Here is a 25,006-nt window from a genome sequence, read left to right as displayed (position 1 = left end):
ACTGGTGTGAATTGTTGTGGAGCTTGTAGGTGTGTATACCCATGAGCGGGAGGGGTGAAAATGGCACCACCCAGCTACCCAGTCTCTAGTATCAGAACTCTGTTCTCCCCACCCATAATTGCCCACCCGTCCTTTGTCTCCAGCTTCTGTCCACTCCCCACTCCTACACTGTCCATGACCAAACCCCAGGCAGCTCCTCCCTCCTGAGTTTTATCTCAAATGTGGCTGCTTTTCCTGACCCCTTACTTCTGAGGGACTGTGGCTTTGACCCATTCCGCCCCTCTGCGGGAGGGTCTAACTGAGCAATGGCTGGGTGCTGGCCGCACCCAGGAACATTCACGGGAACGTGCTGCTGCTGATGCCCAGAGACTGCGGCTGGGTGCCAGCCCACCCCAGAAAAAGTTCCCGAGATGGTGTAGCAGCAGCATTTCAGGGATTATGGAAAATCAAAACAAGCATCTGGCACCAGGCTTCACCCCCAACGACCTTGTTCTAGCACCAGCAAATGTGGGTGTTCTTCTGAGGCCACTGGGGCCTTTCCCTGGGGGAGGCCACACAGCCTCTATCAGATGTCCTCCCAGTAGGGGAACCACCTCTCCTCATGTGGCCGGAAGACCCCTGGACTTCACTTTGCTCCAGGGGATTTGCCCTTCTTACCAGAGCACCTCCAGGTAGCAAGCTGTGGAGTTTCAGACTCTGTGCTCCCCCTGTTTATAGAGTTCTAATGGAATTTAAGCCCTCTCCTTTCTCCTTTCTCCCTTTTTAGTTCAGTCCCTTTGGCTGTTTCCCCTTTTCCACTTTCTCTCCAGCTGATTTTGGGGGGGTGCTTTTCCCATACTCTCTCCTCCTATCTGTCCTCTCTCCACAGGCAAAAACTGCTCCCTGCCCTCCACGGCTTCTCTCTCCCCCAGTTGACCTCTCCACACCGCATACCTGCTGAGTTCTGTGGTTCAGGTTGTACAGATCGTTGTGTTAATTCTCAAATCAGTTTTCTAGGTGTGCAGGATGCTTTAGTGTTGATCTGGCTGTATTTCATGGATGCGAGACACAAAAAAAAGTTCCATGCTGTTCCACCATCTTGGGTCCTCCCCCCAATTAAGTATTTTTTAATGTACCAGGGAGGAAATGGGAACTGAACAGAGATGAGATGGGGTAGGTGTGGAACAGCATGCTAGGTTTGAGACTGTGAGGTAGAAAAATAGGGCAGAGGAGGAAGAAGACAGTCTGCTGTCCCCAAGACTTGCTACATCCAGATCTCTGGTCTTTGGGAGTTAGAGTAGACACAGAATGCCCTTGAAACATTTGTAAATGAGTATACATATAAAAAAATAATAGAGATTCTATTATCTGACTAGACTTTTGTTTTTTGGCTCATATATATATATATATATATATATGTATATATGTATATGTATATATATATATATATATATATTGCATATGTATATATAAGTTGCACAAGCAAATATGCTTCCCCACATGGAAGCATGTCACCTTGGCAGATGCTAGCCAACCACTGGAAGGTGTGTGTGTGTGTGTGTGTGTGTGTGTGTACTGAGGTTCAGGGTCAGGGGATTCGGTCTCATGCAAACAGGAAAAGGGTAACTGCATAGCTAAGAAAAGGGCAGATTGGGAAACAGTTAATAATATAATAAGAAGAGACAGAGATAACAGGAAAGTAGAGGAAAAAGAAACAGTAAATGGAAGGAACTCTATTTAGAAACATACAAAGAAAAGATTTTGCTGTAACCCATGTAATCATAGAAATGTAGATTTGGAGGGCTGACCTCAAGTATGGCAAATAGCTTTCCTGTGATTCCAAATGAAAACCCATCATATCTCAAATGAGGCTAATGCTATAATACTTTTAACAACTATTCTATAATCAAACCTACTTCTTTAAAGGAAACCATGTACCTACCCTTTGAGGAGCATAAACAGGATATGAGGATGAGCACTAATGTACTCCACAGTAGGACTCCGAGTGCCTATCTGTCTTCTCAGGATGTTGTTAAATATCTGGGTCACATCTTTTTTTCCCTGTTAAAGAAACAACCAACCATTAAATTGCACACTTGAAATAGTTTAATTATGGAGTGTAAGTTTTATCTCAAAAGCTGTGTATACACACATACACACACACCAAGAGAAATAGCACTCTTCTTTGTAATATCCCAAAACATTAACTTATTCTCGTCATATATCTTTAGTCAGCTGTACTTTCATACATTCAAACAGTCTACAAAATGGATGCAGCTCTTTTCCAAAGGATTTGCACTGTGGTTAATTTGAATAAGTAGAAGTCTGTTCTCACTGTCGTAAATGAAATGGCACAGAAGAATATAAAACAGCAGTGAATTGAATTCTTTATGCTTTTTTACTATTTAGCTTTATATAAGAAGAAATAAAGATTAACATTTTTAAGCCTTCATAAACAAGGAGGGAAAATGGTGAAGGAAAATAAAGATTTTAGGAAATGTAGGGTGGAATCAAATTCCTGTTTCTTACATGTACTTTTAAGTAATTTCTTCCCTCCACTTTATCCATTCCCAAGTTGGTGTATTGCAAAAAAAAAAAAAAGATCAGTTTTCTATTAGGTGAATATATATGATTTAGGTGATATTAAGAGATCATATTTAACCTAGAGGACAGACGGGACCACTCAGTCCTAGTAGCTGAAGCCAGAAGAACTATAGCCAGTCTCAGACAGAACTTTTTAGAGTCCTCATATACCAGACTTCCAGTCTTACACACCCTACAACCTCAGGCTAGTCTGCTTCACCAACTGAAGCTCTGAATGGAATAGGAGGTTGTTTTCTGTTTTGTTTTGTTTCTTTGTTTTGTTTTTTGTTTTTAAGATTTTATTTTTAAGTAATCTCTACACCCAATGTGGGGCTTGAACTCACAACCCAGGGATTAAGAGTTGTGTGCTCTTCTGACTGAGCCATCCAGGTACCCAGAACAGGAGATTTTTATATGAAAATAAGGACAAGAATGACATTCAATTCTCAGTTACTATGGCCCTGATTCTGGCCTTCATCTCTCAACTGAACTGTCAAAGAGCATCTTCCAGTTATGCCCTCCACTTCAAAGCAGTCTTCACTCTGCAGAGTGAGCTTACTAAAAATGCAAATAACTATGCCATTCTCTTCTCTTTTTAAAAATGTTTATTATTTTGAGAGAGAGAGAGAGAGAAAGCACATGGGCGGGAAAGGGGCAGAGAGAAAGGGAAAGAGAGAATACCAAGCAGGCTCCATGCTGTCAGCTCAGAGCCTGACATGGGGCTCGATCCCATGAACTGTGAGATCATGATCTGAGTTGAAATCAAGAGTTGGACACTTAACCGACTGAGCCACCAAGGCGCCCCACCATTCTATTCTCTTATTCTCTTCAGTGCCCCCCTTTTGCTTTGAAAAAGTCCAACACCTTCCATGGTCTGAACCTTGCCTACCTTTCCAGCCACTTCTCTTACTTTTCAATTCCTACTTCAAGTTCTATTAATAACAAATTGCTGTATTGCATATACTTATACACAATCTTTCATTTCTGTACCTTTGTTCGTGTTGTATTTGTCCTGAATGCTCTTCCTTCCTTTCTTTTCCTAGCTAAATCTTAGTCATCCTGTAATCAGGGCATAGGGGTGCAAGAGTACCTGGTTCTGGGGGTCCCAAACAGACCAGGTTAAGCCACGTGCCACTGACAAAATCCACAAGAAGAGAGATGAGTGAGGGTGACCCAAGAAAGGGTTTTATTTTGGTGAGGCCAACACTAGGAAGACAGCAGACTAGCGTCTCAAAGACTGTTTCCAAAGTGCTGAAAATACTTCTAGGTTAATATAAGGAGAATGTGGGACAAAGGTTGGTGGGTACATGTGGGTAAGCTGTAAAGATCATTGTCTTGGGGTCAGTCACGTGGGGTCTTGCTGATGTCAGAGCAGACCTCATTGCTTGCGGGGGTAGTTGTGGTTCCCACCAAGGGATGCTTTGCCTGCAGGGGTCTTTTGCCTAAATTAAGAGATAAGCTGGAAAGAACAACTTAATCAACACGAAAGTACAGACAGGTCAAAATGGAGGTAGTCGAAGTCCTCTTTTAATCCTTCAGATTCAGTTCAGAAGTACTCATCTCTGAGATAACTGTTCTTCTCTGTATTACAACAACATCTTTGCCTACATAGACCAGTAGGTCTCCTCTTTCCTGTCTACCGCTACCTCCATCTCTACCACGGTCAACTTATGAAGAAGTGCTTACTCTGTGCCAGGCACTTATACTAAGAACTTTATATGTATTTTCCAATCCTCACAACAACCTTATAATGTACATCTTATAAGTAAGGAAATTAAGGACTAGTGAGGTTACCTTACTCAGGTGGCATGTGAGAAAGCCACAACTCCTTCCCAAACTGATGGAATCCAGAGTCTAGGTTCTTAGCCATCATACTAAGCTGACTCCAACAATGAGCACAGAACACTGAAATTAATGAATTTCGTCTCGAAAGTCCTCATCACACTGTTAGCTCCCAAGGAAAGCAATATTTCGATGTCCACAGTAGGGACCAATAGATAGTAGCATTCAATATTGACTGCCCTGACTTACTACTTTAGAGGCATAGTCATTTGTAAACCCTTTAGCACAAACAGAGACCACTGAATCTCGCTTATCTATTATTGAGGCACTTTTTTAATAATAAAAGAACTAGGACTCAAAAGGAAAAGAAGACAATAAGATTATTCAATTAATTACTCAATCTTAAAGCTATTAGACATATGAAATGTGCACTAAGGACTGATTAAGAATACTAACATAGAAAAATATTCTTAAAGAATATCTGAAAGGATAAAATATTCTTAAAGGATTAACTTTATCAAAAATTGGCTTGAGGGCACCTGGGTGGCTCGGTCAGTTAAGCATCAGACTTTTTATTTTGGCTCAGGTCGTGATCTTACAGTTTGTGAGTTCAAACCCCACATCAGGCTGTGCGCTGACAGTGTGGAGCCTAATTGGGATTTTCTCTCTCCCTCTGTCTCTGCCCCTTCCCTACTCGTGTGTGCACCTGTGTGTATGCTCTCTCTCTCTCTCGAAAATAAATAAACTTAAAAAAAACTGGCTTGAAATGGATCACAGACTTAAATATAAAATGTAGAACTATAAAACTTCTAGAAATAAATAGAGGAAAATCCTCAGGAACTAGATTTAGGCATATAATTCTTAAACTTGACACTAAAAGCACAATCTGTAAAACAAAAACAGACTTGTTTAAGACAAGTCTTAAATAGACTTCATCAAAATTCAGGACTTAAGCTTTGCAAAAGATCTTATTAATAGTATGAAAAGACAAGCTACAGACTAGGAGAACTTCATAACATATATATGACAAAAACCTAGTGTCTAGAATATGTAAAGAGTCCTCAGAACTTTTTTTTGAATGTTTATTTATTTTGAGAGAGAGACAGAGAACAAGCAGGGAAGTTGCAGAGATGGAGAGAGAGAATCCCAAGCAGGCTCCACACTCAGCACAGAGCCCGATACGGGCTCAATCTTACGACCACGACTGATGTTCTGAGCTGAAATCAAGAGTCAGATGCTTAACTGACTGAGCCACCCAGGTGCTCCCCTCAGAACTTAACAGTACAAAATACAAACCAATTAGAAAATGGGCAAAAGTCATGAAGAGATATTTCACCAAATATCTACAGATGACTACAAGCACATAAAAGATGTTCAACATAATTAGCCATTAGGGAAATGCAAATTAAGACCAACAGGAGAAATTACTACATATACCTATCAAAATGGCTAAAATAAAAAAGTGACAACAGCAAATGCTGACAGAGAAACTGCACTTGTACACTGCTGGTGGGAGATCTAATATATATGGTCAATCTGGAAAACGATTTGGCAATTTCTTTAAAAACTTAACATGCAACTACTATATTGGTATTGCACTCCTAGTATTTATCACAGAGAAATGAAACTTGGCCATGAATGTTCATAGCAGCTTTATTTATGATAACCAAAAGCTAGAAACAACCTAGAAATCCTTCACAGGTAAATGGTGAAACAGACTATGCTACATCCATACCAGGGGCTCAGCAATAAAAAAGGAGTGATTTTTTTTTTTAAAGATTACTTATTTATTATTTGGGTGAGGGGCAAAGAGAAGGAAGGAAGAGAGAGAAACCCAAGCAGGCTCTGTGCCACTAGTGTGGAGCCCGATGCAGGGCTGGATCTCACAAACTCTGAGATCATGATCTGAGCAGAATTCAAGAGTCAGATGCTTAACTGACTGAGCCACTCAGGTGCCCCCAAAAGGAATGAACTTTGATACATGCAACAGCCTGGATGAATCTTGGGGAATTATGCTGAGTGAAAAGTGCCAGCTACAAAAGTTACACAATCTAAATGTCCATCGACAGACAAATGGGTAAGAGAGATGTGATATATATACACTGTAATATCACACAGCTATAAAAAAGAATAAGATTGTACCATCTGAGACAATATGGAGGGACATAAAGAGTATTATTCTAAGTGAAATAAGTCAGACTGAGGAAGATGAATACCATATGATTTCACTCATGTGGAATCTAAAAAAAAAACCCACAAATGAATAAACAAGTAAAATGCAGTAATAGACCTATAAACACAGAATGAATTCATGGTTACCAGAGGAGAGGAAAGTGGGGGTATTGGTAAAATGGGTGAAGGGGAGTAGGAAAACAGGCTTCCAGTTATGGAAGAAATAAATCAAGACAGCATAATGAAAATAGTCAGTGATATTGTAATAGTGATATATGGGAATAGATGGTAGCTACACTTGTGGTGAGTACAGCATAAATTATAAACTTATGGAATCACTATGTTGTACACCTGAAACTAATGTAACATTGTGTGTCAACTCAAAAAAAAAATTTTTTTTTAAAGGATTACACATTGTCCAGTTACATGACATTCTTGAATTGACAAAATTACAGAAATGAAGAACAGATTAGTGGTTGCTAGAGGTCAGACGTGAGTGGCTATAAAAGGGCAAGTGGAGGGATCTCTGTAGTGATGGAAAATTTCTATATCTTGACTTTATCAATATCAATATCCTCATCACGTTACTGCCCTATAGTTTTGCAGGATATTGCCATCAGGGAAACTGGGCAAGGTACATGAGATTTCCCTGCATTATTTATTATTGCTTTTCTTATTGGAGCAAGCTGGTGGAAGAAAGCAGGGGAAGCGCCCACTAGCTCTTCTGGGCCCTTTGGAAGACTGTAGCCAGCAAGTAGATCCATGTTAATTAAAGGCCAGAACCTCACACAGCAGCTTGTAAAGTATGCATCAAACCCCCTTCCAGAGAAAGACTGGGAGATGGTTGTTCCTGTTGGCTTCCTCTGTGCCTAGCCCGGGGGAGTCAGGGATAGTTACAGCAAGTGCTCATGCACCCGTGAACTGCTAGAGTCCTTTGCTAGAGTCCTTTGGGACTCGTGAATGCAAGCCCTTTTAGCTTTCATACATAGGTGATTTGGGGGCCCATCCCTCAGCTGACAGCCTTAAAAGTAGGGGCACTAGATGTGTGGTTCAAACCCTTTGCTCCTCAAAGAGAAGATGGGTGTTAGGATTCCCTCCCAACAGCATGGTACTATGCCAGTGGGTAGGGTCTATGGCCAGAGTATGTCTCAGCTTTTCCCACTCATTTTGATGTGGGTATTTTCTCAGTTGCTCAATGAGTAGGGATCACTTAGCTGAATTTCTGCATTTCTCTCAGAGGGAATTCCCACATGTATAACTGTACATTCTGTTTATCCATAGGAGGAGGGAAATTCAGGAGCCTCCTATGCTGTCATCTAAGTCCAGAGTCCCAGAATTAATTTTTTTTAATATTTTAATGTTTATTTATTTTTGAGAGAGAGACAGAGCACGAGTGGGGGAGGGGCAGAGAGAGAGGGAGAAACAGAATCTGAAGCAGGCTCCAGGCTCCAAGTTGTGAGCACAGAGTCTGATGTGGGGCTCAAACTTATAAACTGTGAGATCATGACCTAAGCTAAAGTCAGATCCTTAACTGACTGGGCCACCCAGGTGCCCCATCCCAGAATTTTTAAATGGTAAAATTTGATGCTGGTTCTCATACATTGCTGGTGAGGATATAAAGCAATTAAGTAATACCTGAATGATGTTCTAGAATCTCAAACTGGGAAATCTAGCCTGAGGAAATAATCCTAAATAACAATGTTAAATACAGAAGAAAAATTTCAGGCACAGAGGTCTTAATCATAATGGTGATACTATAGAGTTAGAAACAATATGTCCAGAATTAGGCATGCTTACATAAATTATGGTATATGTAACTGACAGAAATAATATCAAAATGTTGGCAATAATTAAATATAAGAAAAATCTATGGCTATCCATTGCTTTCACTTTATTCCATGGAGAGAAACAGAGAGGGGTGGAAATAAGGGAGAAAAAGAGAAAATTAAGAAAGCAGAAAAGAAAGGGAGCCAGGGAAGAAGAAAGAAGAATTGAAGAAAAGAGGAGAAAGAAAGATAAAAAAAACAAACAACAAAAAAAACACAGGCACTTGGGAAAGCAAATTATATCTTCCTTTAAGAAAAAACACTACAGAAAATCCAAATTTAGAAAATTAGGAGCTGAGCCTTCAATTTAAAAGGATGTATTAGATGGAGCACCCAGTGGCCCAGTTGGTTGGGTGTCTGGCTCTTGATTTTGGTGCAGGTCATGATCCCCAGATTGTGGGATCGAGCCCCAAGTCAGGCTCCACACCCAACACGTAGCCTCTCTCACCCACCCTCGGATTCTCTCTCACCCTCTCTCTCTGCCTCTCCCCTGCTCGCACTCTCTCTCTCTCTCTCTCTCTCTCTCAAAATAAATAAATGTTTAAAAACAAATAAAAGGATGCTTTGGGGTCAGTTGCTCTCATAATTTTAAAATACTAAAAAAGGTTCTAGTATGCTACTTCATGCTATCTCAATTTCATTTATATAGATGTTAAGCAGTACACTTGTATAAGAGATACAGCTGTAAATATAAATAAAATTTAAAATTTTAAATGAAATTTAGGGGCGCCTGGGTGGCTCAGTCGGTTGAGCGTCCGACTTCGGCTCAGGTCACGATCTTGCAGTCCGTGAGTTTGAGCCCCGCATCGGGCTCTGGGCTGATGGCTCAGAGCCTGGAGCCTGCTTCCGATTCTGTGTCTCCCCCTCTCTCTGCCCCTCCCCCGTTCATGCTCTGTCTCTCTCTGTCTCAAAAATAAATAAATGTTAAAAAAAAATTAAAAAAAAAAATGAAATTTAAATTAAAAATAAAATGTTTTATTCAAACCATTCTAGACTCTACAGTAATACTACATAATATCAGTCCTCTTTGAAAAGTCATAAGAGCATGTTTTTCATACTTCCCAGTGAAATGCCACAAGAACATTTCCATACGGCATTCCAGTGAACAGTAGAAATGAAGCTCCACAGAACTCTATCCAACTTTTACACAGAGAAAAACATTCTTCTGGTTCATTAGCAAATAGTGTGCAAAGGCAAAGGAAGCCCCCTGTGGATAACAAAAACAAGCTCTGATACCAGGAACAGTTTCTCACATCAGAGGAAAGGATCAGAATGGAAAGGATTAGAGAAACCTTAAACAGGTACAAGATGATTAATGATGGTCTTTCCATAATACATAACCTATGCAGATATCCATTCATCACACTAACTAGAGTAAAGCCTTAACTATTTCAAAACCAGTCTTCAGCCAACCATCAGACTGCTAGGTCTCAAGTTCTGGATCTAGAAGTGGTCAGAAAAAAAAAGACAAGAAAATGTTTCATGATAATAAAACAACATCTAGAAATGACCAAAAATGCCTTAAATTAGCCAGTAATTCTAAAATAACATATAATGTAAGTGAACAGATACCAAACCTGAAGAAGCACTTGCGTTAAGCTGGCAAAATCAAAAAGGTCAGCCCTGACGGGAGATGCTCAAAGATTATTTGCAGAATGAATGATACATATGGAAGTGTCACTGGAGTTAAATAAGGAAAAAGAAAAAGAAGGAAGAAAGAAGCAATGAACAGCAATCAGAAGTAACTAATGATAAAGAGCACCCTTCGCTGATAACATAAGTAAGAGAAGGCAAATACGGGAGTAAAACAGAGCAGGCACCCACTTTAAAGTTGTAGCCATTGACTTGTATACAAGATATATAAAGAATTCTCAAAATTCAACAACCAAATAAAAAGAGGGCAAAAGATCTATATAGACAATTCACAAAGGAAGAGATATGGTGGCAAATGAACACATGACAAGATGCTCAACAACATGAGTCATTAGGAGGCTGCAAATTAAAATCACAATGATATACCACCAACACTTACATCAGTGACTGAAGTTAAAAACCAAAGCCAAAGCAAACAAACAAAAAATCCAAATACTGCCCAATAATCCTACTCCTAGGTATTTACCCAAGTGAAATGAAAACCTACATTGGCACACACAACTGTACATAAATGGTTATAAAGGTTTTATTTGTAATTTGAAATTCCTCAAATATCCTTCAACTGGAGAATGGATAAATGGTCTGTGGTATATCCATGCAGTGGAATACTACTCAGTGATGAAAAGGAACAAACTCCTGATACACAGCAACAACATGGACGAATCCTAAATGCATTATACTATATGCAAGAAGACAGACTCAAAAGGCTACATTTTCCACGATTCCATTTACACACCTACAAAGGCAAACAATACAGGGACAGAAGATGGACCAGTGGTTGCCAGCAGCTGATGGTAGGAAAAGGAGAGGATTACAAAGGGGCAAGGGAAAATTTGGGGGGTGATGGAATTTTCCTATATCACAGAACTGCATATTAAAAAGAGAGAATGTCACTGTTTGTAAATTATACCTTAACTTTTAAAAAGATGAAACATAATTGTAGCCATTGACTTCTCTCCTCTGTTCGCTTCTTTCTCTCTTCTGCTCCTGTACAGGTTGGCCTTGCGGAGTGGGACGGGGATAGCTAAGGTGTGTAGGGCAAATGTTTGTACTGACTTTTGGGAGCAGAACTAGATAAGCAGAGCTGGGGGTGGGGAGTATTCACTGCATGGATGAGCACTTTTGCAGGGAACTAAAATTCAAGCTAAACTAATTTACAGGTACTGGGAAAGTTTCAAAGAACCCAAACACAGGCTAGCTCAGGATGAGTTGCTCTCAAATTTTTTTCAGTATAATTGTATTTACCTATGACACAAATCCCATCAAGGATGGCCCTCTATCTCTATCTCTCTGACCCTCTATTTCTCTCCACATCATCATTCTTCTTTCTGTCTTTTCTGCAGGCTGGCTTCCTACTTTTTTCATTTACATGGTAGGAAACCTGACCATCGATACAGAAATCGCGTGGAATACCATTAGCTCCTGGCGGGGACTGAGGTTCTACCTCAGTTTCACTTCCAGAATCCTGCAGAATACTGTGGTCCTATCCCTTTGATCAGATATCCACTACTAAGCCAATCAGCTGTGTGTGGGGGGCAGGGTGTCAAGCCATGCAAAATGGCTGCTCCCACTGTAACCACGTGGGTGGGGAAGGAGCCAGTGTTCCCCAGAAAGCAGAGGGGACAAAACATTCTGTACATTATACATGGCATGAGCAGTCTTTATCTTTATGGCAGGTTACACTGCTTAAAAAGTATAGTAGGGTCAAAGTAAAACGGTCACTGTCTTTATAGGGAGAATACAACCAATTAACATATTATGCTTCTGATTAAGGGCCTGATTCCAACACCATTTTAAATCACCCACATATTATGTACCTTTATAGGATAAATGCTTCTAAAGTTTATATTCATTATTTTAAGAGGGCATTAGGGTAACAATAACATAAAATTCCATTTAATATGATATAGTACTTCCTCACCTGTAATTGTAAATTCTGTAACTTAATTTGTTTAATGGCAGGTGCAAAATAAACAACCAAACAGAATGAAGACCAAGTAGAATCAATGCCCTATACACATGGTAAGCATTTCAAATTATGCATGAAGCATAGTCAAAGCTTATGTCTTAAGGCTTTATGATTTTTCGTTTTTATAGTAATAAAACCAAAGGCGAAGGACCACTTTAAAGAGGAGGCCAGGGAACAGAAAAGGGTTTTTAAAAAGGGACAGAAATCTTCAAAAATTTAGGACCATAAAATGGGTTAATGAGAAGCTGATACTGAAGTACTCATTTTGCTGACTTTTATTTAATGTAGCAAGAATTAAGCCTTAGAGATTAAATTATCATAACAGAAAGTTTTCTGCTTCTTTGAACTACTTTCTAATTCAGCCCGAACAGATGACTTTGCATCCACCCTAGTTTTGCAAGGCACACCTGCCTTTCTTTAAAATGAATGCATCAATAAATTTCATCCTTTGATCTCCTATCACATTGTGTTTCAAAACATCAGAGTCTGAAGCTGTGTCTTGAATAGTGGCCAAACCTCAAAAAACACAGCTCTGAGTTTGATCCTGAGCCCATAAAATCTGAAGATTTGCAATCTCAGCCACAAGTCTTTTTTTTTTTTTTAACCTCATAATAATATGCAGAAGTAGTTCCTTTCTGTCAGCAACTTTATGGCCTAAAGGATTAGATTAAAAATTTATAGCTATAAAGTAATGAGACTTTCTTTTTTTTTTAATTTTTTTGTAATGTTTTATTTATTTTTGAGACAGAGAGAGAGCATGAGCAAGGGAGGGGCAGAGAGAAAGGGAGACACAGAATCTGAAGCAGGCTCCAGGCTCTGAGCTGTCAGCACAGAGCCCAATGAGGGGCTCCAACCCACAAACTGGGAGATCACAACCTGAGCTGAAGTTGGGCGCTTAACCAACTGAGCCACCCAGGCGCCCCATTTTTTTTTTTAATATTTATTTTTGAGAGTGAGAGAGACACAGAGTGTGAGTGGGGGAGGGTCAGAGAGAGAGGGAGACACAGAATCCAAAGCAGGCCCCAGGCTCTGAGCTGTCAGCACAGAGCCCAGCGTAGGGCTTGAACTCACAAACTGTGAGATCATGACCTGAGCTGAAGTCAGTCACTTAACTGACTGAGCCACCCACAATTTTAACTCGAAGGTGTGCCTCCTAACTACCCTTATTTACAAAATAGTAGGATCCTCCAGTACCTTCCCCTCCCCAATGGACTACTTTGCTCTGGATTCCTGAAGGAGAAATGGGTTTGTCACACAGTTTCCCAAGGCAGTGCCTGCTACCCAATCTAAGCCACTGCCATGGCCACCATCACTGTTGTCAGCTCTGGATTCTGAACCCCTGCTCCAAGCTCCCCTCAACCCTGTTCCCGGTCCTTCCTCCTGCAGCTAGTTATTTCCTCAACACCCTGTTGCCTCCAAGTATAGAAAACCACCCTTTCTCCTTCACTCAGCATATACTGTTAGTACATAGTTCTTTTATCAAAGTTTTAAAGGTAACAAAGGGTAATTATAGCATAGTGCAGAAACAATTTCAAATTGAATTCTATGAATCGCTATTTTTAAAGGTTTGTCAGAATTCCTGATCATCTTTTTCCTTAAGTCCCTTCTCTCTGTCATGGTTCTGGAATCTCTTTCCCTCACTCCAAAACTTTCCCCTACTTCCATCAATCATAGCCAAAGAGAGGGCATTTCTCAAATTTCTGTTACTTTACTCTGCAAAAGGAAATTTAAGCTCTTCCCTTTTAGTCTTTTCCTTCCAGACACTGCCTAGAGACCTAAACTTTTACAACTAACAAAAAAACCCATCTCAGTGTCTTCTAAAAGTTCACTTCTCTGTAAGGAATGCCCCATCCTTTTAGTTTATCTGACAAAAGCTATAGCCCATCCCTAAATATCTTTTTCTTCCTGTTATAAACACATACCAGAAATTTTGCAGTCAGATGACTATTGTACTCTCCAAAAACCCCATGAGAGGCTATTCACTTACTAGAATGTTATCATCGCTCTTGAATTATCTTCTAAACAATTTACTAATTCTTCAAGAAAACTGGCTTATTGCTGCATTCAGAACACTTTCCTTTGGTCTAATTCCCTTACCTCTGCTTCAAGCTCTCATTCTCATGCCTACATTCATTCATTCATTCACTCAACCAACCAGTGTGTATAGCATTAGGTGTGGGCAACAGGGTTCTAGTACTCAAGATACTTTCAATCCAGAAGGGGCTATACCAGTTCTACCTACGAACCAAGAGACAAGGAGGGCAGAGTTCTGTGTGATTAGACTGAGTTCTAAAGTTAGGATGAATTTTTTCAAGCTGTCACTAGCTTATATGGATACTTTAGGCTTGAGATAGAAAGATGCTGCTTGCAGGCTGACGGTTAGTACCTCCAGTCCATAGAGATACATAGCACATTTCTGCAAGTAAGCTAATAATGCTACAAATGGTGCCTCCTTCCTGAAAATACTGTATGTCATGAGTGGAATGCTTAAAATTGAACTGTCCTAAATTTTAACTGTTTTTCACTTAGTCAACCAAGAAGTACTTATAAGTGTCTATTTTTTTATGGGCTTGAGAAGGACAGCCGCACCTACTGAATATCACATTCATTTATAACCGAGTTCTAGGCATCATGTTACATCAGTTGAATGGACAAAGTCAAGAAAGAACTGTCTGGTCAATTATACCTTAGTAAAGTTGAAAACAAAAAGAACTGTCTGCTGTTTTATTGCTACAACAATAGATCTTCATAATGTTAGTTCTGAGTCAACAGTAAAAAATTATATCTAGAATACTACTTTGGAGAGGGGCAAGTATACAATGCATTTTAGAGAAAATGTAATCCACAAAAGTAATTTGTTTGACTTCCTTTATTTGAAGAATTAATCTTCACTTACATGGAAAATGAAAATATTCAGAAAGATACTTCTTTCCCTAAGGATTCCAGACAGTAAAAGTTGACTTGATAACGTGTAAGTCAACTTTTAGGCAACTGGATGTCTTAATCCAAAAATATTTTTTTAATGTTTATTTATTTGTTGAGAGATGGGAGGCAGACAGAGAGAGAGAGAGAGAGAGAGAGAACGTCAAGCAGGCTCCCCACTGTCAGCACGGAGCCTGATGTGGGGCTCGAACTCACGAACCTTGAGATCATGACCTGAGTCAAAACCAAGAGTCAGACACTTAACTGACAGAGTCTTGTATAAGTAGTTCTTATTGTTCCTCTTTTGATATCTAAACCAACGCTAAGCAAAGTTGCAAGATACCTGAAATCTGTCTTGATATACTCTTACCTCCCTAATTCTTGGGTAGTGCTTTGAAGCAACACTATTCTGTGGCTGCTCAAGACTTTCCTAGTTCACTGGACCTCATGACATCTCATCCCTGACTCATTCTTCAAAACATAACCATCCTTGGTCATATTTCTTCCAGCATCCAACTGCAAATTGGGCTAATCTCATAAACCAACTCAAGCTAACATACGAATTAATCACGATAATGGCTTAATATACTGCTGCTTTGAGGGAAATCTTCAAAACAATAGGAGATTTATAGAAATACAATACCATAATCCAAGAGTAGGGAGTATTTTTCCCATTTATGGTCACTGATCAACTAAATCTAAAATTAAAATAATAAACAAAAAAAATCAAGAGTTATAACAAAAATAAACCAGCTTACATTTAACTTCAGTTTAAGAGAGGAAATAAGAATATACTATCTGACATTTGTGTATAGTCTGTACATGTATTTATTGTTCTTATACAACATGTATTTTTTAAATTCAGTTTAATATTTAAAACTGCTGGAAGTTCATACTTTTCCTATTTTAGAGATGACAAAAGTTAGTCTCAAAGAGGTTACATTACTATCAAATGGCACAGCAGGGACTCTAAACAATTTTAATTCCAAGTATTTTTCCACTAGGCACGACTCCTATAAATGTTCATAATATCTCATTTGAAACTAAATAAAAGAAACATGAAAATACACAGATGCAATGATAAAACTACACTTCATTCCACATATGGCCAGTTTAAAAAGTGAAGAGTAAGATGGGGAGCGTGAGTGAGCGAGCTAGGCAAGAGGAGAAAGTAGGAAAAGAGATTATTGAGCAGAAATGTCAAAAACAGAAGAATAGATAAGGGAAGGAAGGAAAGAAAGAAAAAGGCAGGTGTGTCTGAAAGGAAGGATGAGTTGAAGTCTGGACCCTTTGGGGTCCTCCACTCAGTATAGTGTTCAGCCAACACACCTGGCTTCCCGTCTCCAGAACAGTCTTGCTCTGCATTCCTCCTCCCCGTGCCCTCAGCCAAAAATCTTCCCCTATCTAAGCCATCCAAAGAGCTGTGGGCTAGTATTTCCACAGATCCCCAGAGCCCTGACCTTATCTTGGTCTAATCACTGTAATCACCATAATTAGTTTTCCTTTCATCTCCTCAGTGAGAAAACTAAAAGCTATTTCAGAAATTTGCATTTTCTTCTATCTCTGAAAATCAATAGAAACCCAAGCACTTAGTAATGGTGGTAACAAAACAGCAAACAAATCAAAGCTAAGACTTCCATCACTCAAACAGCCAATGGCCAAACTTGCCTTACATACAGCCTGTTCACTGAAAAACACTGCTCTCAGGCCACAGGTAATTAAATGCCTATACTTATTCACCACTTAACATTTCTAAATTTTTTTTTATTTAGCTCACTTATTATCTAGATAAATGAGGTATAACTGCTTTCAAAATGAGATAAATATCCTATATTACTAGCATTTAACAAACTTCTTAAATCATTGGTATAATACTTTAACTAAATGAACAGGCCTGAGAGACATTAAGCTTGAATACAGCTTAGGCTCTTAAGTACCTGAGTGACTGCACAAATTACTTATTATCTTTGAACTTTAGGTTCTTCATCAGTAAAATGAGGCTAATCATATAGTAGCAATCACATAGGTAGTTTTAAGAATTAAAGGAGATGAGGGCGTGAGGGGTGAGTTAAATGGGTGATGGGCATTAAGGAGGCACTCTTCTGAATGAGCACTGGGTGTCATATGTAAGAGATGGGTCACTGGGTTCTACTCCTGAATCCAGGACTATACTGTATGTTAACTAACTTGAGAATAAAAATTTAAAAAAAAAAGGGGGGGGGATTAAAGGAGATGAGTGCTTAGAACTGTATGGCATGTGTAAGCACTCAAAGTTATCTCTTATTATTACTATTATTATTGGCCACCAACCTTGCTACCTACCTGCAGAAAAATTAACTATAAGATACATTTTTGCTTTATTAAAGAAATTTTAGAAGTTTTAGAAAAATACTGGGTTTTTATATAATATATGAATGGTAATAATAGAAAAAGTCAAGTATTTATGATCTTGTATACACTAAAATTAAAAAACAGAAGCGTCATCCTTTTACAGATAGTTTACCTCAAAGTCTATCAGCTGTAGGTCAGCAATCAATGTCACCAGCAGGCCACTGTTATAGAGCTCTTGTGCGAGCTGAGCCACGGCTTCTGTGGGAGGCTCCTTGTCATTTGTACCACACAGAATTTCTTTCATTGCTTGCAGTGATTTCGACACTTCCTCAGAAGCCTGGTGAACAAAAAATACACTCATAGTTATGAGGAATGAATATTTTCAAGCTATCAACAAACAAACGAACAAATCTACTTTTTGGATTCTGTTTATTTATGATCAAAGAACACTACAGTTACAAACAAAAAAACACTTTTTCATAGACATTTCTTTTTCTATTTTGGAAAATGTTGCAAAAATTTATTCACATAAAAAATATCTCTAGTATTTCTAGTTAGTCAATGTAATTAAAACAATCTTCTTTTAAAACATATTCGGGGTCCTTGGGTGCCTCACTCAGTTAGTCATCTGACTCTTGATTTTGGCTCAGGTCATGATCTCACAGTTCGTGAGTTCAAGCCCCACACTGGGCTCTATGCTGACAGTGCAGAGCCAGCTTGGGATTCTCTCTCTTTCCCCTCTCTCTCTCTTGCTCCCACTCCTCCCTCTCTCTCTCTCTTTCTCTCTCTCTCTCAAAATAAACTTAAAAAAAAAAACTTTTAAAACCATATTCATAGTCCAACTTTGCTAGTAATTAACTATAAATTTTACTCTTAAAAATTAAATTGACTGTTTTGAAGACCTATCCGTAGCTACTCGTCTTTATTCAAAGCATTTGTTAAGGTTTTTCAACAAATTCCTATTACTCTGATTTTTTAACAGACTAAGTAATAAAACTGAATTGTTGGGGCATCTGGGTGGTTCAGTCGGTTAAGCATCCAACTCTTGATTTCAGTTCAGGTCATGATATCATGGTTTGTGAGCCTGAGCCACACGTTGGTCTCTGCACTGACAGCTCAGAGCTTGGAGTCTGCTTCAGATTCTGTGTCTCCCCCTCTCTCTGCCCCTCCCGGGCTCACACTCTGTCTCTCTCTCTCTCCCTCAAAAATAAACATTAAAAATTTTTTTTAAGAAAAAATTTTAAAAATTAAAAAAAAATTGTCAGACACACAATCGATTATCAAAACCCATTAAATTTTGTTAATCCACTTATCTCTCCCACATAATCATTGCCTTTTTTTGCTATCTAGGAAACTTAAAAAAAAATTCTCTATATTTTAAAGAATAATAGGAAAATCCATAGAAGTAGAAAGTAGATTTAGTGGGTGCTCAGGCTTGGGGAAGGGAGAATGAAGAATGACTGCTAACAAGTACAGGATTTCTTTTGGGGGTGGTGAAAATGTTCTGGAATTTGATATTGGTGATGATTGTGGAACCTTGTGAGAATACTAAAAATCACTGAATTGTAAATTTTAAAGTTTGCCCTTTAAAGGAGCAAATTATATGGCATGTGAATTTACTCAATAAATCTTTTTTAATTAATGCAGGGGAGCAAAGGAGAACAGGCCAATAAGTTAATAATTTAATTTGCTGAATATTTTTAAAGAAATATAGTTTTATACTTTCAAGTGTACTACTGTAATCATTATAATTGAAGCAGGAAATTAAGAGAATAAGGCAAATTAAATAAAAGTAATTCATAGCAGCATAACACTACTTTAAAAACATAATTTCCAGATACATCTTAAGATCTGACTGAAACAATCCTTAATTTATTAAAGGTTGGAAGTCTCTTCAAAGTGTGAGATTTATTCAGAGAAGAATATTTCATATTCTACATAGTTTAGAATAATTATAAAGCAAACAGCTATGTGACCATAACACAGGGCAAGAACACAGTATTTTCAGAAACCCTGAAGTCACCTGAAGGCAACCTTTTCAACCCAGAAGAAAATATTTTTATGTCTTTGATGACCATCATTTCTTCAGTTTTCTTTACAGTTTTCTTACTTGTGTTTGCATTCCAAAACAATATAGTCTAGTTCTGCCAATTTTGAACTTTTTGGAATAGTACCTGTGTCCTTTTATGAGGTGCTTCTTTTATTCAGTATTATGTATGCGAGATTCATCCATGCGGTTGCACGTAGGCAGCAGTGCCTTAAACTTCATTGCTCTCAAGTATTCCATTGATGGTGAGACTACAATTTTTCAGTTCTACCTTTGATGGACATTTGGGCTGTTTCCACTGAGGGGTTATTATGAAGAGCAATGCTATGAACACTCTTATACATGCATCCTGGTGCCTAAGTGCAAGATTATCTCTAGAGTTTGTACCTAGGAGTGGAACTGCAGGTTTTAGCACAGGCACATCTTCATATACGACAGATGATACTAAGCTGGTTTCCAAAGCAGTAACACCAGTTTGTACTTTATCCTTCACACTGGATGAAAGTTCTCATTTGCTTTCCATCCCTGCCAACACTTAATATGAGACATTTTCCATTTTTGCCAAGATAGTGGGTGTATAATAGGAATGTGCTATGGTTTTAATTGGCTTTTTCCTGACTACTATGGAAATGAGTATCTTTTTATGGTTTTTTTTTTCCTGTCTTCTGCCATTCATATTTACTCTTTTATGGAGGTCATTTCTTCTAATTGGGCCAATATTTGGTTCAATATTATACAAGTACACAAGAATTTAAAATACAGTTCTACATCCCTTATAAGATGTCGGATAGAAAATAGATTCCTACATTCCTATAAGAATACAAGATTGTATTATACATTGAGATAGAAAGATACTGTGAACTGAAGAATATTTATTTTATAGATCTCTTAAGTCTTGCCATATACTAGTCACTTTAGAGAGAAATTGAATATGCAGGATCCAACATCCCTTTGAAGGAATAAAATAATAAAAACAATCCTTCCTATGAGGAAACCCTGCTTAGTAGGACCTTTGAAAAATGTTAAAATGAGGTTCACTGTCATAGAAATTATCAGTTGATCTTTAAATAAAAATGTCTTGGGGTAGCTGGGGTGGCTCACCCAGTTAAACATATGACTCTTGATTTTAGCTCAGGTCATGATCTCACAGTCATGAGATCAAGCTCCACATCAGGTTCCACAGTGACAGCATGGAGCCTGCTTGGGATTCTCTCCCTCTCTCTCGGACCCTCTCCCACTTGTGCATGCCCTGTCTCTCTCCCTCTCTCTCTCTCTCTCTCTCTCTCTCTCTCTCTCTCTCTCAAAAAAAACCCCACCAAAACCCAAAAAACAAAAACTGTTTTATCCTTCATGTCAGTATAACATTATATTCCAGTGTAACCCCTTAGATTTTTAAGCTCTATAGTCTAAAGGGATCCAAGTTTGGTCAGAGGCTCAAGAGAGTGAACTAAGAGTTCAAGGCAACAGACTTAACAATTGCATAAAACCTGAAATCAATTTTTTTTATTTTTTTTAATGTTTATTTATTTTTGAGAGGGAGAGAGAGACAGACAGACAGACAGACAGACAGAGGGTGAGCAGGGGAGATGGAGAGAGAGACACACAGAATCCGAAGCAGGCTCCAAGTTCTGTGCTGACAGCACACACATGGGGCTCGACATGGGGCTCAAACCCATGAACTGTGAGATCATGACCTGAGCTGAAGTTGGATGCTTAACCGACTGAGCTACCCAGGTGCCCTGCCACACTTAAATGTATTTATAGAAACTTTATGTGAGCATCACAGACCATATTTGGGATTCTTCATCAAGCTTTTATACTGGTTTTTGGTTTTGGAACATATGCATTTAAAAAATAACATTATTGTTTTAGTTCATACCTTGTCTGTTTTTTTGTCTTGCTTTTCCAAAATGGCCAAATTGTCTTTCAGAGTTTTCACGATTTCTGCTGGACTTTTGTGTGATTTACTAAACAAAGGCATCTTTTTCATCTATAGAAATCTCTTCTTCCAATACAGAATGCTAAAAACAAACAAATAAGCAAACAAAAATCATGAATTTAACTCTTTTTAATTTTTTTCCTAAAGTTTTAAATCAAATTCTGGTCAGTTAACAGTGTAATATTATTTTCAGGTGTTCAATAAATAAAATGAAGTGATTCAACATTTCATACATCACCCAGTGCTCATCACAAGTGCCCTCCTTAATCCCCATCACCTATTTCACCCATCCTCCCACCCACCTCCCCTCTGGTAACCATGTTTTTTCTCTATAGTTAGGAGTCTGTTTCGTGGTTTGCTGCTCTCTCTTTTTTTCTTCCCTTTGCTTGTTTGTTTTGTTTCTTAAATTCCACATGAGTGAAGTCATATGGTATTTGTCTTTCTCTGTCTGACATTTCACTTAGCACAATGCCCTACATGTCCATCCATATTGTTACAGATGGCAAGATTTCATTCTTTTTTATGGCTAATATCCCACTGTGTATATATAAACCACATCTTCTTTATCCATTCATCAGTCAATGGACACCTGGGCTGTTTCCATAATTTGGCTATTGTAGATAATGCTGCTATAAATGTTGGGCTGCAAGTTCCCAATTTTGTAAGGAAACTCCATACTGTTTCCAGAGTGGTTCCACCAGTTTGCAATTATTTTAACTCTTAACATGATTAAATTACTATACCAAAATGTCTTATAAGTTTCTAATAATCTTAATTCAATAATTTGAAATATTAATATTGATCAAACTAGGGGTGCCTGGATGGCTCTGTTGCTTGAGAGTCTGACGTCAGCTCCGGTCATGATCTCAAGGTCCATGAGTTCAAGCCCTGCACTGAGCTCACTGCTGTCAGCACAGAGCCTGTTTTGGATCCTCTGTTCCCCTCTCTCTACCCCTCCCCAGCTCATGCTCTCTTGCTCAAAAATAAATAAAACATTTAAAACAATTTTTTTAAATATTGATCAAACTAAAATGAGTTTCATCAAGTTTTACACCAAATTTAAATACATATAAGTATTTTAAGACATATTTTTAAAACTTTGCCTAATAGTTTTTACTCAAAGTTTAAAATTTTTTTCTACACTACAATGATTGGGAAAAAATCCCAATGGGAAAAGGAGTACTTTTAGAGAATAAGCTGATATTTAAAACTAGTTATTTTAACTGATGAGAGTGATGACAACAATGATAGATAAAAATGTAAAACAAAAGTGGGATTAGAATCTACATACTGTGGAAAAAAAAAAAAAAGAATCTACATACTGTGGTAAAGCAATATTTAATGCTACTCCATGACAATCACAAAATTGCAATGTGAAACTATTTAGAATCTGTTCTTTATTTACTCTTCCATATTCAGTTGGCCATACTCACTAAAGAAATGAGGCCTACCACAGTGGAGGGTGAGGAGAGTGAGGAAAAGGAGTATTAATTCTTGTTTTTGAGAACATCTATTTACGTAGAGCAGAGAAAGCTAAATATGGCTGTCATTGCCCTACTTACACTAAAAATATAAGTATTAGGGAGAAAATTATAATTGAAAGCTTCAGTGAGGAGAGGCATATTCAAGTACTTTATACTTATTAACAAAAACATTTCAAACACTTCAGAAATATGATATAATAAATCAAAGTGTTCCATTAATTAACCACCTAGAGAAAAAAACTTTGGTATATATTCCTCCTGAAATTTTTTATACATATAGAAATAAACATATATATTTTTAATGTTTTTTTAAATTTATTTTTGACAGAGAGACAGAGCGTGAGCAGGGGAGGGGCAGAGAGAGGGATGGAAACACAGAATCTGAACTGTCAGCACAGAGCTTGACGCGGGGCTCTAACTCGTGAACCGCGAGACGATGACCTGAGACGAAGTGGGCTGCTTAACCGACTGAGCCACCCAGGTGCCCCTAAATATATATATATATATATATATATATATATATATATATATACACGCATATATATATGTATACACATATATATATATACTTTTTTAATTTTTTAATGTTTATTTTTGAGAGAGAGAGGGAGAGAGACGGAGCATGAGTGGAGGAGGGGGCAGAGAGAGGGAGACCCAGAATCTGAAGCAGGTTCCAGGGTCTGAGCTGTCAGCACAAAGCCAGACTTGGGGCTTAAACTCACAAATCACGAGATCATGCCCTGAGCCAAAGTCAGATGCTCAACCAACTGAGCCACCCAGGCAACCCGTATATATATATGTATTTTAAATATTTATTTATTTTGAGAGAGGGCATGTTCACGTGAGTGGGCGAGGGGAGAGAGAGAGGGAGAGAGAGAATCCCAAGCAGGCTCCATGCTGTTAGTTGTTGATCTCACGACTGTGAGAGCATGACCTGGGCTGAAATCAAGAGTCATACACTTAACTGACTGATCCACCCAGGCACCTCCAAAATAAATGTATTTTAAGACAAAAATATAATAATATTAAACATTATTTTGTAACTTTTTCCCATTTTTTAAAATATCTTGAATATCATTCTATGAGTGTATGGTTAGTTCTATTACAATAACTTTTATCCAATATACTATTCTGTCAGCACAGAGCCTGAGGCAGGGCTCCAACTCACAAACCACGAGACTTTGACCTGAGCTGCAGTCGGATGCTTAACCGACTGAGCCACGCAGGTGCCCCATTTTCTTCTTAAATTATTATATCATTTATTCTACCAATACCCTATTGATGGACATTTGGGTTAATTCCATTTTTTCTAATATTTTTCTTACTAACAATGATGCAGTTAATCAATGCAGGATATCATGCAAACATGTATACACAAACATGCACATCAGTGGATAGCAGCATTCTAACTAGCTATTCCTATAGCAAAACCATGGTTATGGTCCTAAATCCCTAATCCCCCTAGATTCCTATTTCCGATTCTGATTCTCTAGCATTTCTGCCATTCTATGAGCTACTTTATATCCTTCCAATAAATTCCTTCAGTATGTGTTGTTTGTGATCAAGAATTCCAGTGAGATATGTATATGTTATGAAGTAGAAATCAAAGTGGTAAGTGTGGATTTTGATGATAAAACAGAAGACCTAAAAAAACAATTCTTGTTTTCAGAAGAGATGCTGTTTTCAGTCGGGTGCCTCAGCTTTTCAGTGTGGGGAAAGTCAGTGGGAAGGGAACTTGCCCACCCTCAAGGCAAGGATAAGTTTGAAAAGCAAGAGACCCCAGGGAGCCTCTAAAGTGGATACTGAAAGTTGACAGAGGATTCAAAGATAAAGCATGTGAGGATCACACTGATTCTCAGTGGATGGTGTCAGGTGCAAAAAAGAGAGAATCAGAAGAATATTATATCATGCACCTTAATAAAATTCAAGAATAAAATTATAAAGATAGACTAGGTTTTTCTTTAGTAATCAGCCCTACACATAAATAAATGAAGGTAGCATATAATTTAAAAGCATATGTAGTGTGGAAGTAGGGTGGGTGCTGAAACAGTCATTACAGAGTTGGGCAGAGCAAGCAAATTGTTGCTTCCGACCTGAGTGATCTTGGGCACAGGATGTGATCCCTCTATAGGCTCTGTTCTCATCTGTAAATGCGATGATAATATCTCCCTCTTAGGATTATGAGGATTAAAAAGTAGAGCACCTTGCATAGGGCCTTGTATAAGTAAGGTACTCTGTAATGTTTAGCTGCTATTATTACAAAAGGTTCTACGTCATAATGAATAAATTATTTCATGAAAGAGAAAGACATAGTTGAGA

At 38.3% G+C, this 25,006-nt stretch overlaps 1 protein-coding gene across 5 annotated transcripts in view; it reads right to left on the bottom strand.

Moving 5' to 3' along the window:
- Positions 1–25,006, bottom strand: part of CAB39L (calcium binding protein 39 like) — a 131,844-nt gene that overhangs the window by 62,175 nt on the left and 44,663 nt on the right. For 4 of the 5 annotated variants that reach the window (XM_047079519.1, XM_047079540.1, XM_047079533.1 and 1 more), the window contains 3 exons: positions 21,144–21,285; positions 17,390–17,554; positions 1,922–2,040 (listed from right to left, as the gene is read on the bottom strand). In XM_047079519.1, the coding sequence (XP_046935475.1) occupies positions 1,922–2,040; positions 17,390–17,554; positions 21,144–21,254 (395 nt within the window). In that variant the 5' untranslated portion in view covers positions 21,255–21,285. The remainder of the gene's footprint in view (positions 1–1,921; positions 2,041–17,389; positions 17,555–21,143; positions 21,286–25,006) is intronic. The other variant, XM_047079549.1, reaches the window with a different exon arrangement.

This window comes from Lynx rufus, unplaced genomic scaffold (genome assembly GCF_022079265.1).
Source record: "Lynx rufus isolate CCGP_SWC_20201006 ecotype Redwood Valley unplaced genomic scaffold, mLynRuf1.p SCAF_1, whole genome shotgun sequence".
Lineage (NCBI taxonomy): Eukaryota > Metazoa > Chordata > Mammalia > Carnivora > Felidae > Lynx > Lynx rufus.
The sequence above is the reverse complement of the archived record's forward strand: the minus strand, read 5'-3'. Positions and strand labels throughout refer to the sequence as shown.